At 36.8% G+C, this 14,812-nt stretch overlaps 1 protein-coding gene across 3 annotated transcripts in view; it reads left to right on the plus strand.

The window, feature by feature from the left end:
* Nucleotides 1-206: 206 nt before the first annotated feature.
* Nucleotides 207-14,812, plus strand: part of cv-c (RhoGTPase activating protein) — a 102,038-nt gene continuing 87,432 nt past the window's right edge. The window contains exons 1-4 of one of the 3 annotated variants that reach the window (XM_026813974.1): nt 207-442; nt 991-1,230; nt 2,026-2,219; nt 9,916-9,958. In XM_026813974.1, the coding sequence (XP_026669775.1) occupies nt 325-442; nt 991-1,230; nt 2,026-2,219; nt 9,916-9,958 (595 nt within the window). In that variant the 5' untranslated portion in view covers nt 207-324. Of the gene's footprint in view, nt 443-990; nt 1,231-2,025; nt 2,220-9,915; nt 9,959-13,885; nt 14,107-14,812 lie in introns of those variants that run through there. The other 2 variants (XM_026813975.1, XM_026813976.1) reach the window with 2 other exon arrangements.

Genomic DNA, 14,812 nt, shown 5'->3' on the forward strand with positions numbered 1-14,812 from the left:
TACATTTTTATTCATTTTTTCTGTGATTATGTATTATTGAAAAATGTAGTCGAATAATAGACAAACAAATTTGAAATGCTTCATTAATTTCCGTCAAGAGTTTTTAAAATGTCAGAACTCGCGAAGATGTGAAACCGCGTGAGCTCCAAGCGACAGATCGGACACGAGGAAATTATTCTTGTCTGAAAACGAATGTTTGCAGCGGAATCACAATTGGATTCACAGTCGCTGCAGGACGAGAGCACCCTGGACCCTGACTCGCCGCAGGATACCGTGGACGACGACAATAGATCGTCGTCGTCGTCGCAAGATCTTTTGCAGAGCATGGACGAGATTTCCTCCGGAAGCCTGTCGCCGGACACGACTGACAGAGCATCTCCGCTCGAGAGCGGCATTGGCACTGCTAGCCCTCCTAGAAGCACTGACCGACGAATTGTCAAGCGTAAGAATTGTCTTTTAAAACAAAATTATGCGTTGTCCGCCGCTCCTCGAGAACGTCGCTTCTTAACCATTTAACCGTGCAATTTGGAATGTTTTGAAGCCGACGCGATGTGTGGGTCTCACATGAATTTTGCATGAATCGTATTCAGAAAATTGTTGGTAACTCATGTGAATCATGTGACTTTTAAACTATGCAGATTTTCTTATTTAATATAAATGAAACTAATCCTATATAATCCTGAACATTTCTCCTTCTCCACTCTCACAAAAAAATTCACTAACAAGATTTTAAATAGCAAATATGAGACTTATCATGTGTCCAGATTTTTTTAACTAAATTTGTACTTAGAAATATGGAAATTTAATTATTTCCAATATTATTAATAATATAATGTTTGGATTCCATCGCAAAGTAAATCTGAGAGATACAAAAAGACCATAACTTTCATCATTCATAGCATTCGCATAGCTTGATATCATAAGTGGTTAATATATTCGCATCCACTCGACCCCTTCACTGCGTCACGAAAAAAAATCATCTTCCCGCAGCCCCGTCGTCCAACAAATGTCACCGCAAGGAGACTTGGGAGAGAATCCGGCGACGGCCTTCGAAGTTAAGCACGCGAAACGACAAGTACTCGCAGGACGTTTGGATTAAACGCGAGAGTGTGCATACGCAGACGAAGGAGAATGACGACCAATACTCGCAGGACGCGGTGGACAGCAGCAGCGGCCTCGATGATACCCTGCCGAGGATCAAGCCGCTGCGGCCGACCAATCTGCCTCTATGTGAGTTCCATTAACATGCACCGGCACACTAATCGCGCCTCTAAACACGTCGCGAGTTTTCATGGGACTTGCAAATTGCACGGCTCGAATATCGGCTCGCGTTTGACGGGACGGAGTAAAACACAACGCCTTTGCGTTGACCATTTGCGAAGCAATCAACCGATCCTCGCGGTTTGATGGCAAAAAATGAAAAATCCAGTCAGTCGCGAAAAAATTCAAATAGTAATCGACGTGGGTTCTTACATGAGTGAGTGAAACGATGAGCAGAATGCATACGTATGCGTCTTATTGTGTAAGAAATAACGAAGGAAAGAAAAGGTGATTTGTGAAAGACATACACGTACTAAGTTCTTCAATAATTTTCCTAAAATATCAAATGAACACTTTTACTGAACCATCCAGTGCCATTTTCAAGTTTTAAATATGATCACCATTGTAAATTATAATCAGCTAACGAATAATTTATATTTTTATAACTACAAGTATAGAATTTAATTAGATGTTTTCTTCAATCTAATATAATTTAGATTGGGGAATGTTTCTGATACCTTAATATTACTTCACCTTCTTTTATCATGAAATGTAAAAAAAAAATATATGAATAAATAATAGAGAATTTTTATGGCCCTGCGGTACAAAATCAACTGGTGATCGGATTCGCACATTCTATTCGTTGCGATAATAGGGGCCGAATATAAATTCTTGATCTTCGATCGACGATTACTTATATTAAATAGCGTTTTGAGCGTTCGATCAGGATGAGATACGTAATTTATCTAATTGTCTGATCGATAGGCTTGTCCACTACCGCGAGTAGTTCGTTAAGCTCGGCAGAATTGTTGGAAACACCACCCCGCGCACCCTCCTCCCCTTCTGCGGCGAGTCTCCAATTGAAACCGGAACCTCTCAGCGTGGAGATGGGCGGAAAGAGTAGCAGCGCACCATTGTTGGAGAACAACGACGCGGAAAAAGCCAACGGAAAGGTCCCGGTAAGCTTTTCCTTCTAATCCTATTATCCTCGAAAATATTTCTCATCTATTTTCATTGTAATCTTTTGTATACCTCAATAAATATAAAAAATATGCATACATATAGAGTCTATAAATATTCGTATGAGTTTAAATTTTTATTAGAGAGTAGAATAAAAAATTGAAAAATTGTACTATATATTTTCTTCCTCGTAAGTCCGACATACATGTAGCAATTTTAAAAATTTTTTGTTATACATTGTGTAGTAAACTAATCTTCCAAACATTTAAACAAATTAATTTGTTAAGTCGAATATTAATGAAGTTACTCAATTTTCAAATGTATATGAATATTTATAGACTTCACTGCATATAATCTATCATCATCATATAATCTATCATTACGGGAATACATTTTACAACATTACATAAGTAAGATGTTTCTATTATTTATTTTTCTTAATACATCTATTTAAGATAATAAAATTTATTTTTGTAATTGTTCACAAATAACGTAATACTATCATGTGGAAACTTGAAGTACGATGAACTTACATTGTGGTGGGAATCGTTTATACTTATTAGATGCACGTACCGGACGATAGTTTATCATATTCTAATCAATGAGTCCCGTTTTCAAAATATTACTCAAGTCGTAATTATAGAAAACAAAATACCTTCGCGGTGGGTTATTGCTGATTCATTAAAGAAACATCCTGTCCATTAACCAATCATCATTACAATCGACGTTTTATCTCTCATTACAAAATCAGCCATTTCTCGCGTAACGGTTGAACACGATACCACTTGGACAACGTGCGTTCTTCGCTGTCGACCCGACCGGTGTGATCGATCAACGCGCACGTATCAATGATAAATAACCGTGTCCGGCCGAACGGATTGACAACTGTCCAAGTTCGTGCGAGACGGCAGCGTGTCTTTCGCTCGAGATATTTCTTTAAATATCGATAACAAGTACGAACGATGGTGCAACGAGCCTGCGAGTCGAAGTTCGGGCCTCAGCCGGGTAAAAGTATCGTCCTAGGTTCAATAGGGAGCATTAATCACCTGGCAGTAAAACGTGTACAGCATTTGGCATCGAGATTACCGAGCGGAGATACTCGTTCCTCGGACTGTTACTCGGTTCGGTGATCCGCGCTTATGGACCACCATTAGTCTCTGCCCACGTGAAACGTGTACCGTGGCATTGACCATCGCGAACACGGTATTTGTATTCTACTCTTGGATGTAGAATCGCGTGTGCAGTCCGTGTGGGCCGGCCGCTGCGGCGCGGCAGAGGCCATCGTCAAGATTGACACTTTGTTGGCACGATAAACCTTAATTTCCCTTTCATAACAGGTATCTTCACCTGCTACGAGCCGAGTCGAGCGAATACCTTGCAAATTAACCAATTCCCGTTCATTTGAACCGATAAAACGAACCGCGCTTCTTCTATGCCGCTCCGCTTCTACTTTCTAGTCCTCTTCCTATTGCTTCTGATTCTGATAAGATAAAGTATTAGGTTCATGCATATGAAACAGCAGATGTAGGTTTTGTGGAATATCATATATAATTGTAATTATANTTTTTTAAAAGTTCTATTTGGTGTTCGGACATTGTATTTTGGATTCAAAGATTGGCAGTTTATTAATAATTTAACTAAACTTATCGAAAGAACCAGGTCGATTTTATTTGGCAAACTAACTCTCATGCCGGAGGTCAGATGAGTTACAATTACGAGTTTGAAATTGGGAAGTTCCTCGCGGGCATTAAAACCGAAAGGCATCGAAATCAAATTAATATTGACCGAGCTTATCGATAACGATCGATGTTACCGTTGTTCGTCGTGAAATTGAAACTTTATTAGCAAGATATGGATCTTATACATATATCTATACACAGCAGGATTCCTCATCCATTTATACGTATTTAATATCTTGATAGTGAATGGCGTTTTGTTTAATACTTCAACGTACACTCCTGGCATTTATGGTGATCGCGCAAATGATATTTTGTGCCCGTGAAGCGTTTAATTTTCCTCGCGACGGGTATCTCCACCTACAATGCGAATCACTGTTTTCAAACAAATCGTATAATTATAGATAAATCCATGAAAGTAGGTACTTTCATCTTAGAACTGTTTGGTAGAGAATTTTAATAGACTGTAATAAACGACCGACTGTTTAGTCTATGAAGATTAGGACAGCAACAACGAACCCCACATGCGCGACACCAAGACTGCCATAAATTACTTTATGACCTTGGTAAACTTGGCGAGAAGTACCCTTTCCGAACGGCAAGAGAGAGTAATCTTACTGAATCGATTGTCCTGGCAATATTAACAGCTCATTTGTTTTAAATACAGTGGTCATTAATATACAGACACATTTTGAACTTCTTTCTATATTGGACCCAACAGGTTCATTTATTTTTAGACATTTGAGGACTTAGTTTTCTAGGTAGTATATAGAAAAAAATTGCTATTAGATAGAATCACGAAGAGAAGGATAAGAAACATGATTCTTAAGTTCTTTATTTGAGTCACTAATGAACATCTGAAGCATGCTTTTTGTAGAGCTAAGTAAGTTTTGAAGCATGCAACAATTTTAATCGAGGTGTCCTTTGGGATACCTTCTTTATTCGAATAAAGGGATCAATATCTTTGAACACTACTTTGGGCTATTTTCAGACTCCTCGTAGACGATTTTTCGCAATACAATTAATTTAGTCAGTTGCAGTGTCCATAATTTTCTTTTCATACTCGAGACTTTTAAATTTCTTAAAAAATGGAATACATTTCTTTTTACTTTCCATATATATATTTGTCTGTTTACGCATTTATTCACAGTTCACTTAACAACTATTTTCCATCACGTGAAAAAATGCGAGCTCATCCGTGGTCGCAAAGGACGCGATAAATTCTCGTTTGTTGACGTTCTATAGGCAAATATTGTGAGGCGGGTCTATATTTAACCGGCGGAGTCTCCTTTGATATCGTTGTCCCATTGCTCATCGTGAAATTGTTTGAAGCGATGAAACCCACAGTTCGGTTTTAACTTCGCACGTTTTCGTCTATTACGTAATAACATGTGTAGCCTGATTGTCTAAGGATTAATTCACGAGGATTTCAACTTGACCTGGTGACGCACCAATGTCACTGTTGGATGTCCGACATACATAAATCGTTGAAGGCCATCCCTAGTGCTTTGAAGCTAAAAAAGACTCAATACACAACTACGCCAGCTGATACTTTGCCTTTACCCTGGTCAGTTTTTGGCCACTCTAACTGCCTCTAATAAGAACATAACAGTTGAATTTTTAATACAGAAGATCTGGATAGAATTTTCATATTAGACTTATTTTTTGGCAGGAACGTTCTACACATCCGAGCTGAGGTCACTATATAAGTTGTTTGACCACACGCACTTTAGTGTTATTTGATGCAAACGAAATTAGGCTTTTTGAAATCTGTATATGATAAGTAATCAAGCAGGTCTACCTGTTTCATGCTACTGCGATTGCAGCCTGAGATGTGCGAATTTTTCTGATCGAATCTGGTCAGGTTTTCAATGAATTTTTAGTTCAAAGGAAATATTCGTATTTTTGGTCTTTGAAATTTCTATATCCACACTTGCTTTAAAGAAGAAATTATTTTATGAGAAAATTAAATTTCTGAGCAAATATATTTATTACGTTTGCACTATAAGAATAAATAGCCATCTCTGAAGTAATTACCTCGGTTTTCAATTTCAATTTTTATATACCGGTTCATTTTATAAAGATTGAGAAATAAAGTTTTTATGTAACAAGTAAATCACAGCGATTCGCAGATTTCGCGACATTCTACTTTGTCCATGCGCACGCTGCTGTCTTTGGATATAAAAATAAGTTGCTTGAAAAAAATTGCATCTCGTTGAGGGTGTTATTTACTCGAGATTTATCGAGCTGCAGTGGCTCGCCATATTCAATATCTATAAATCAGGAGCTTATATCATTGTTAATCTGTATAGACTGCTTTAAAAATGATACTTTAGTTGCGGTAATATTTCCGGCCTTTTGCCACACAGTGTTATTTATAGTCTGGGTTCATGCTTTGACTTTTAATAAATTGTAAATTACAAGAACGCGACGCTGAGGCATAAATTATTTTCACATGGTTGCTAAGGTGCAGAATTTATAAAGTAAGTGGATGGCCAGTTACTGTACAACGTAAAAAGAAAGCTGAGGATTGTCTCTACCACAATTTATAGTTAGTGTAATACAAAACTCCTTAACTTTAAGTATAAAGAGATTAACAGCAATAAACATTTAAATAACTATATGATACATAATATAAAATACTTGTGTCTCAGATTAACGATATTCGAATTCATTCAGAATTATTTAATTTACTATTATAAAGAACGAATTGTCATGGCAATTTTGAATATTATATGAACAATTTATGGATGTTATATGTAGTATAAATATTTTTGAAAAGCTATTAGCAGTTTTTGGTTCGTGTTATCAATGAACTATCGGTACACAAGGTGACAGTTTGTGCACGAGTGAGCATCACAGCTTCGGTAAACATACTTTTTCGTGATGCACATGTACGGTGGCTCGAAGGCTTGGTGATGGCGAATGATCAAAGCTAATGGAGCAGTGAGCCATGTTAGCGTATTAATTGGTTGGCATCTCTCATACCCCTAATAGCTATCCTGTGTGGGTTGTGCGCGCGAAAGGCTCTTAGGTGAAAGAGAACTGCCGTTGGACACGGAAAAAATCATTGTACCTGTATGATGTACTTCATGTGAGAGCCACCGTGTTAGACAATATTTCAATGGCAATTATCACCCATTGTGATTTACGGTTGCTGTAAATCAGAGGATGATTACTTCATTGAAATAGCTTATCGTTTAATGAAAATGATGACAGCGTTGTCGAGAATATCTAAAATTGTTGAATACTTTGTTGTAGAGAAGCATGAAAAATGTTCTTGTGTTCCGATTGCGTATTTGGATCAAGGATCTTTGTTCACGCCGATTTTTACGGCATTATTTAAATGATCAAGGCGTGAGTAAAGGAAATAGTTATCGAACAAAGCCAGTGAAAAATTTACGATTTAGCACGAGGTCGAAATCGAGAAAAAAAGAAAACTTGATATCTGTGAAATAATTTTATTCAATCGAATGCACTTTGACCGAACTAGTAAAACCAAAAAACTAAAAATAAGGAAGTTGGGCTTCTTCTGGTTGCAAATTAAAATAATGGCATGCATACAAAAGCTCCGAAACTAACTAAAAATTGTCCTCACACGATATTAAAGTGAGAATAATTATTTTATCATCTTCCATTTAAAATGTACCTTCCAACGCAAGAATGTACTTTCTTTATAGAATTATCAGTATATTTAGAACACATATAACCTCTGGCGGTGCTTGTATAATCAGATCAATTTTGAATGAGCTTTGGAAATGAATCCTGTGATCGGGTTTCATTCTGGGAAATGCTCGGACGTTATTAAACTTGTGAAATGGGAATATATCTCCAATTAGCTATTGGTTGAAAAATATTTCCAACATTGATTACATTTTCTTCAACTTTTTGCAAATAGAACCTTGATACCGATTCCAATATGTCGATGTTTATAAAAAATTTACCTTATTACTCTGCACTCTGCATCGAAGGACAACTAACTTCATCATTTCCAAGTCTCGTTCCCTGCATCTTAAATCTTGTTTCGCCAATAATTAACGCAAACTGCGAGGCACATGCATTACGATACTTAGACCCGTTTCCGCGGGTAATTTAATAGCATTACGATCTATATTGATAATTTTGCTGTAATGTCGTGAAACCTTCTATTAACCCCTTGACATACAAATAAACGGAATTTCATGCGTCTCGGAGACATCAAAGTCTATAATGGCACATGGAACGAAGACGTCTCCCAGACGTCATTGTATGTCATGTGGTTAATTGTGATGGGATATATTAAACGTAATGAGACGAAAATGAATTAAATACGATTATGAGTATATTTCGTTAATGCTTCCACAGTATAATTACGCTTAATGGATCATACAATCAAATTATTTGTAATAATTAAGCTCTTGTACTCTTCTGTTATTTGTAATACTCCGCTCTACAAAAATTACATTATTACTTATTATTAGACTGCGAATGTTTATGCAAATTCCTATTTTTATAAATAAAATTAAAGAAATGTTTCGTAATCATTTAATGTTGGTTACGCTACTTTTTAAAAAGAAATTGTTACAGCGCGATATATTTTCGATTACTAGGTTTAAATTAAAAGATGTTACTAACGCTATCTTCCTATTTCCTATAAAACTTCTCTCAACACCCACTCGACACGCCGTCATCAAAACTAATTACTGGTAATAACGTTTAACACCCACACACGGAACGGTTCTTTCCGTTCTACCTTTCCCAGGCACGCACACGCAATACTTGCTCTCTAAACCTCTTATGAACCTCGTTCGCTGATCACACCTACGATGTGTCGGCGAATTTAATAAGAAGACATGATCGCCTATTTCGTCAACTCTTTCGTACGGGCAAATGACGAAGCCACTGCGTCCAAACCATATCCTGTGCTGCAAAATTATTTGTAGTATTGTAGACCACGTGAATCGATGAAGGCTTTTAAAACAACATTGCCGTGAATAAAGTAAGGTCATGGTCGTTCGTTTGTGTTTCGATGCCGTATATCGGACTTGGCTCGATATCTCGCATGTAGGTCATGGTACGATCCCCTAACACGCTCGGTTTTCCCCCTTGGGTTAATAGGGATAAAACCCCTCACTCAACTTTTCCCTCTTTCGTTTCGTTCCTAAAGCACGCCTCCGCGCGAGCGAACGAAGCAACCTCGTGGTTCGATATACCATCGGCAAAATATGATAATCTCGTCCAACCGACCACCATTTTCGATACCAATTAACAGGCTGAACACGGTAAAACGGTTCGAATGCAATTTGAGAGGCCATCATCGGCCATCAACCGATGCTAATTTTATAAACAGGAAACCTATATATGCGTGATCAATCGGGAGACATTGCTAATTCAATTAATTCGCAACTTGATCGCAGACGTTTCCCGACGCGTCGCGCCGGACTGTCTGAAATTCTCATTGATACACGATGGATAGGTGGATAGAATTTTAATGCCGTCCGTCCAAGTTTTAATTGCCATCCGTGGTTGCGCTCGTTTATTTTGTCCACTCCCGGTGATCGGGCAACAAAGTGGTTTGGGATGTCGCGTCGCACAATGGTCGAAATCGCGAAAAAGCTCGGCAAAATGCAATTTCCGAAGTACAGAGTAGCGATTTATTGATCTATAGCATGTTTATTGTTCTATCAAACAATTCTATAACATTTGTCAAAGCAATCCACAAGTTTTATCAACAAGCGCAATTTGACATTATCTTCATGTATTCCAACATCATTCTGGATTCGATATTTTACTTTTTGTATCTTGAAGAAAATATAATATAGAGGAATTTTTATTGTGATTTTTGAATTCACGTTTTAAAAATAAGAAATATTAAGAAGAAAAAGAGAATAACATGAATAATACAGAGGAAGTTATGAAAATAGGCTCCCATCAACTGTTAAACTTCTGTCTCTCATATTCGTTGCAATAAATAATTGCTTACACAAATAATTTGGTTTCTTGGTGAAATTGATTGAATTTATTTTTTTATATGTTCCAGAGTTTGCAGCAGCCTCGCTCACAGTCGGAACGTCAACTATCAGGTGAGTGACGAAATACAATTGTCCGCAAACTTGGTCTATCTTTCCAGTTTCATATAATTATTTCCGAGTTAATTGGATTTGACACACTCCACGTTTTAAATTGGATTCACGAAAATATCAATTAATTTACATAAATGTCCACGATTTAATTATTACTTTAACATCGTAACATATATTCGACAATATGAATTATATCGGGTGAGTCGATAAGAATTATTTCAAATCAGCTTTTATTGAAAAATCCAAAAAGAAGTGATAAAAATAAATTTCGGTTTGTAAAGTCCAAAAATGAATTCATTTTCTAAATTACAAAATATTTTTTACTTCTACTTTTTACTAAAAGACCCTAACAAAAATCAATTTTGATTTGTAAAACTACACGAATACATTCATACTCTATTGTGTAATTAATTCATGCAAAATATTTCCTGTTGGCATTATTTATCTACTTGTTTCTCATTAATTAATCATTAAGTAATTTATTGCGTATGATATCTATTATTGACTTACCTTGTATAATGAAACGATATATCGAATTTTCACATTTACTTTCGAAAGGGTAGATCCATCGCCAATCACCCCCAGGAGTTCCTTCTGGGAACGCGGTCACTGAAATATCACCAATATGCCTGACTCCTGGGGACTTGTCGCCCAACCCTATCCTCCCTCTCTTTTTTCTCCTGATCCTATTTCCGTCAAGCTTCCTCTCGCAGCCCTTGCCGAGAGTGATTTATTCGATCGAAGCTCGAGCAATTTGTCGCCGCCAGCACGCGCGACGCACTACGGATTGGTAGTAGCGCCGTGCACAGAATGCGATGTCCGCGAAATTCTGGCGTGCACGGGTCAATTCTTAATTTTAGCCTTGGGTCACCACGTTTCGCCGTAAGCTCTAATCATGATACGCTCCGAGAAAGCAATTAGTGGTGCCTCGCGAACGCGTCGATAATTAATTAAACTTTCGCGGTCAATTCTCCACCGCCGTCGTTTCTTCAACGAATGCGCGTTTAGGTTGACGCGGTCCATTCAGGCAGCAGCGACCACAACAATTTGCGACATACAGTGAACTCCATAAATATACGTACATATATTTTAAATTGATTAACACATAAGTAAAGTTATAGAAAAAATAATGTCAAGTTTGATTTTCTGCATTTCTAAACTATTATCATACAGATTGCATATTGTTTGTTCCTGAGAATATATTAGCCTGACATATCGAAGTCTACGTCAATTGTACGCTGACGTCATGATAGGAAATTACATTATTTCGAAAATAGCATTGGGTATTGATCTAGTCTGTCGAGGTGTAAAATAGTCTTTCGTGTATGTCGACTATGTCGATTCAAATTAATGGTAAGATTAAATTAATCCACCTAACTAGTCAAAAAGACTAAAATCATTCATATAAATACTAGTTTTAAAAGGTTATTCAATTTGAAGAAAACTATGTTGAGTTTTGCTATTAACTATGTATGCCTGTATACCACTAATTACGATGCTTTCTGTCGGCCAAAATATATATGAATTGGGCCAAATATACATATGTATTACAAATATTTACCGTCCATTTCTGCGCATGTAATAATATGCATTATCAAGTATTATCGATTTTGATACACATACTAAATACAAACACGGGCGTAGAATATCGAATTTGAATGTCGGGTCTATAATTATGTAAATTCGCTTGGTCGAGACTTATTGATATTTTTAGTCGAGGGAAAGAAATGCAGAGAGAAGTGTACATGTTGCACGGTCGAAATGACATATTAATTGCAATTTTATTGCTGACTGTTCCTCTATTATTTGCTGTAATGATAGGTAGAAGAATGTACCTGGTGCCATTATTATATGAGCGTACAGTATTCAGATTTTCCAATTCGCTTGTCATAAACTTATTACCAGATCTTGTTAAATTAATATAATTCATATATTTTGTTGTATTGTACTTGCTTTTTTTATTTAAAATTCTGCAAGTTTCTTTTCTCCAAATATTTACATATTTGCAAATAAGAATTTTTAATTACCTGAGATGAGACGTTCGCTGAATTTAGGAAGGAATTGAAAACGATTTTTTCTGGTTTCCACTTTTTGTACGTAGAGTTCATGGCGCTCTGTAAGTAAAATTGCTAGAGACGGTCTTGGCCCTTCGACGCAGTAATTAAAAATCAATAACATGAAGTACTGCGTAATAAGACGTTTAATATTCTTTGAAAATTTTCTTATGCACTTAGAAAAAGATTATTCTATATTTGATAGCCTATATTTCGAATGACTAAATAGTTTTTATTACGTGAACGAAGGATAGCAGTCCTGAATATTTCTTCTATAAAAGTGGAGCATCAACTCAACAGCGACCTATCCAATAATCGAGTATTGAAGATATGACATAGAACGTATTTGACCTTCTCTCATTTATGTATTTCTTTTAAATGTGTAACATCCAAAGTCGTATTCCATTTAAAATGAATGGCCAATGCTTCTAAAAAAGCTGATATTTATTTCATTAGTCAATTTTTTAAAAGGAAGCTATCCGAAGTTTTCTCATCGTTGTTACTGGGATCCTTGGGAGATTGCATGGATCTGCATTTAACTCATCTATTTCCTCAAGTAAAACAAGATTAATGGCAGCAAAATTACACCGGTCTAATGCATTTGTCACTTTCTGTATCGTATAATGTATCATGAGCCTATCTCTCAGAGCAAATCTGCTATATTTCACGTTGACATTTCCCTGTTTCTAAGCATCGTACCTACATTTTTCGTTCGCTCAACGGAAGAAAAGAAACACGAGAGAGAAAAGCTGGATGCCCTGTTTCGTGGCATTTTTAAACGAATTACGATAATTATAGGATTGGTTAAATATATTAATTACATTCGTCCGGTATGAAAAAAAGTGGTTGCAGCGGATAATTCCATACTCGTTTCGCGAGAAATTGATTACGAATTCTTTTCTGAGCCTCAAGGATTATTAATATACCGAGATTTGAAAGAAAAGTGGGTCAAGTCTACTGCAGCAATACCTTTGCTAGTACGGTCTCTGGAATCCGTGTACGACCAGTGTTCGTATGTTAATTAATTCAGTTGCCGCATTTGTACACCATTAATCAATGTATGATTTTCCAGAGAAATTCATTACCTACCGTGTGAAATAAGGTAATACACCTTTTCTTTCTTAACGATTGAACGATTCTCAGTAAACCTTCTCGCAAACATAATGATACTGTTTTCAAAGCAGCTTCTCATTGCATGAAATGTAATGAGAGATAAAATAGCACTAATCTTTAATTTATTATAAAAAGTATAGTACACTTTTATTCGATTGTACTTTTTATGGAAATGTTATAAATCTGCACTTTATAATTTTACAAGAAAATAGTAACTTCAAATTATTGATAACTGGATAATCATTGAAAAATGAACATTCCTCACAATTTATTCGTGTTTTTCTTTATAAATTATATCAAGAGTCATACAGTTATGATATCTAGAATATTTTAATCGTTAATTATTAATATGGCAATTAAAAAATGTGCAACCCAGCTATTCTTAATATATTTATATACATTATTATAGATTTACACTTATTAACGTATTAAATCCCAGATATTCGTTGATTGGTAAGATAATAATCAATCTTGCATTGAAAGGAACATCGAAAGGGTCAAATAGGACAAGGGTGGTTGAATATTTTCGGATTTCTTCTAACTGGTTACTCTTCGGACAATGATCATTTCATTGTGGACGATGATAGGTGCAGCGTAAAACATAATCGAGTATCGAGCAGGTGATTCGATCGGTCCTGCAATTCTGTACGTAGAAAAAAGTCCGTGAGACGCTTGCGCTGCGGCGCGGCAGTGACGGCGGCAGCGACGGTGGCTTTCGTCCCGTTGGCCAATGGAGCACGGTGCCAGTCGTCGTTATCACGAGCACCGCGGCGCTGGCCGCAGTTTACTAAGCGGCGTCCACGCGACTCGCGACGCGACGCGCGTTCTCGGTCCTCGAGGCTGGTTATGCGGCTGTCCGGAGGGCTCTTCGAGACACCCACCAGGTGAACCACGTCGTTCTCGCGATAACGACGCGACGTGTGCGCGAATTTCTTCGTCAAACAGGACCGAAAACCGTCGCAACAAATCTTCTGATTTTAGGTATCGATCGCAAACAGTGCTCGATATTCATTCGATGTGAACCGGTCGGGATCGATCGGCATAAAGAGTATGCAGCAGTCGAGTGGCTTTTCAATTAAAAAACAAATATATTATTCAAAATTTTTATACTTCTTTGCTCGGTTTTAACTTTGGCAAGATCTGAAATTCGCGCGACTTTTACATATGTTCGTTGAGGTACCGATTTTATTTTCTATCTTTCTTAGATCATTTTGTACAATTAGTGACGAGGTGTTGTAAATTCATTCAATGATTAATTTGTAAGTTAAAAGAACGTTGAGAGGTTTTCATACTTGTTCTGAATAAGATATAAGTGGTTGTTCGAGGTTTCGTAGTTGGTTTTACGCGCCAATTTTCTGCGAGACTGGGTATGAATTCTGTGAAACTTTCGGTATATTAATTATGTACAGTGACTTCTTTTTCAACATTCAATGACCTTTGGTCTTCGTAAAAGAAATTATTCTATTTTCTTACACTCTGAAGATCGTTCTTCGTCTCTTGAACATCGGTTTTCTTATTTTTATTTAGTTTCATTTCAAAAAACTTCATTCGACGTTCCCAATTACTTTCAATGTGACAATGAACTATATAGATAGCTTGACAGTGGAATTAATCTTGTATCACTAAGAAAGCTCGTTGTTCGGATATTCTATGACACGTGCCTAGCCATTGATCACACTATACTATA

This window comes from Ceratina calcarata, unplaced genomic scaffold, assembly GCF_001652005.2.
Source record: "Ceratina calcarata isolate Rehan_Ccalc_2016 unplaced genomic scaffold, ASM165200v1 scaffold353.2, whole genome shotgun sequence".
Lineage (NCBI taxonomy): Eukaryota > Metazoa > Arthropoda > Insecta > Hymenoptera > Apidae > Ceratina > Ceratina calcarata.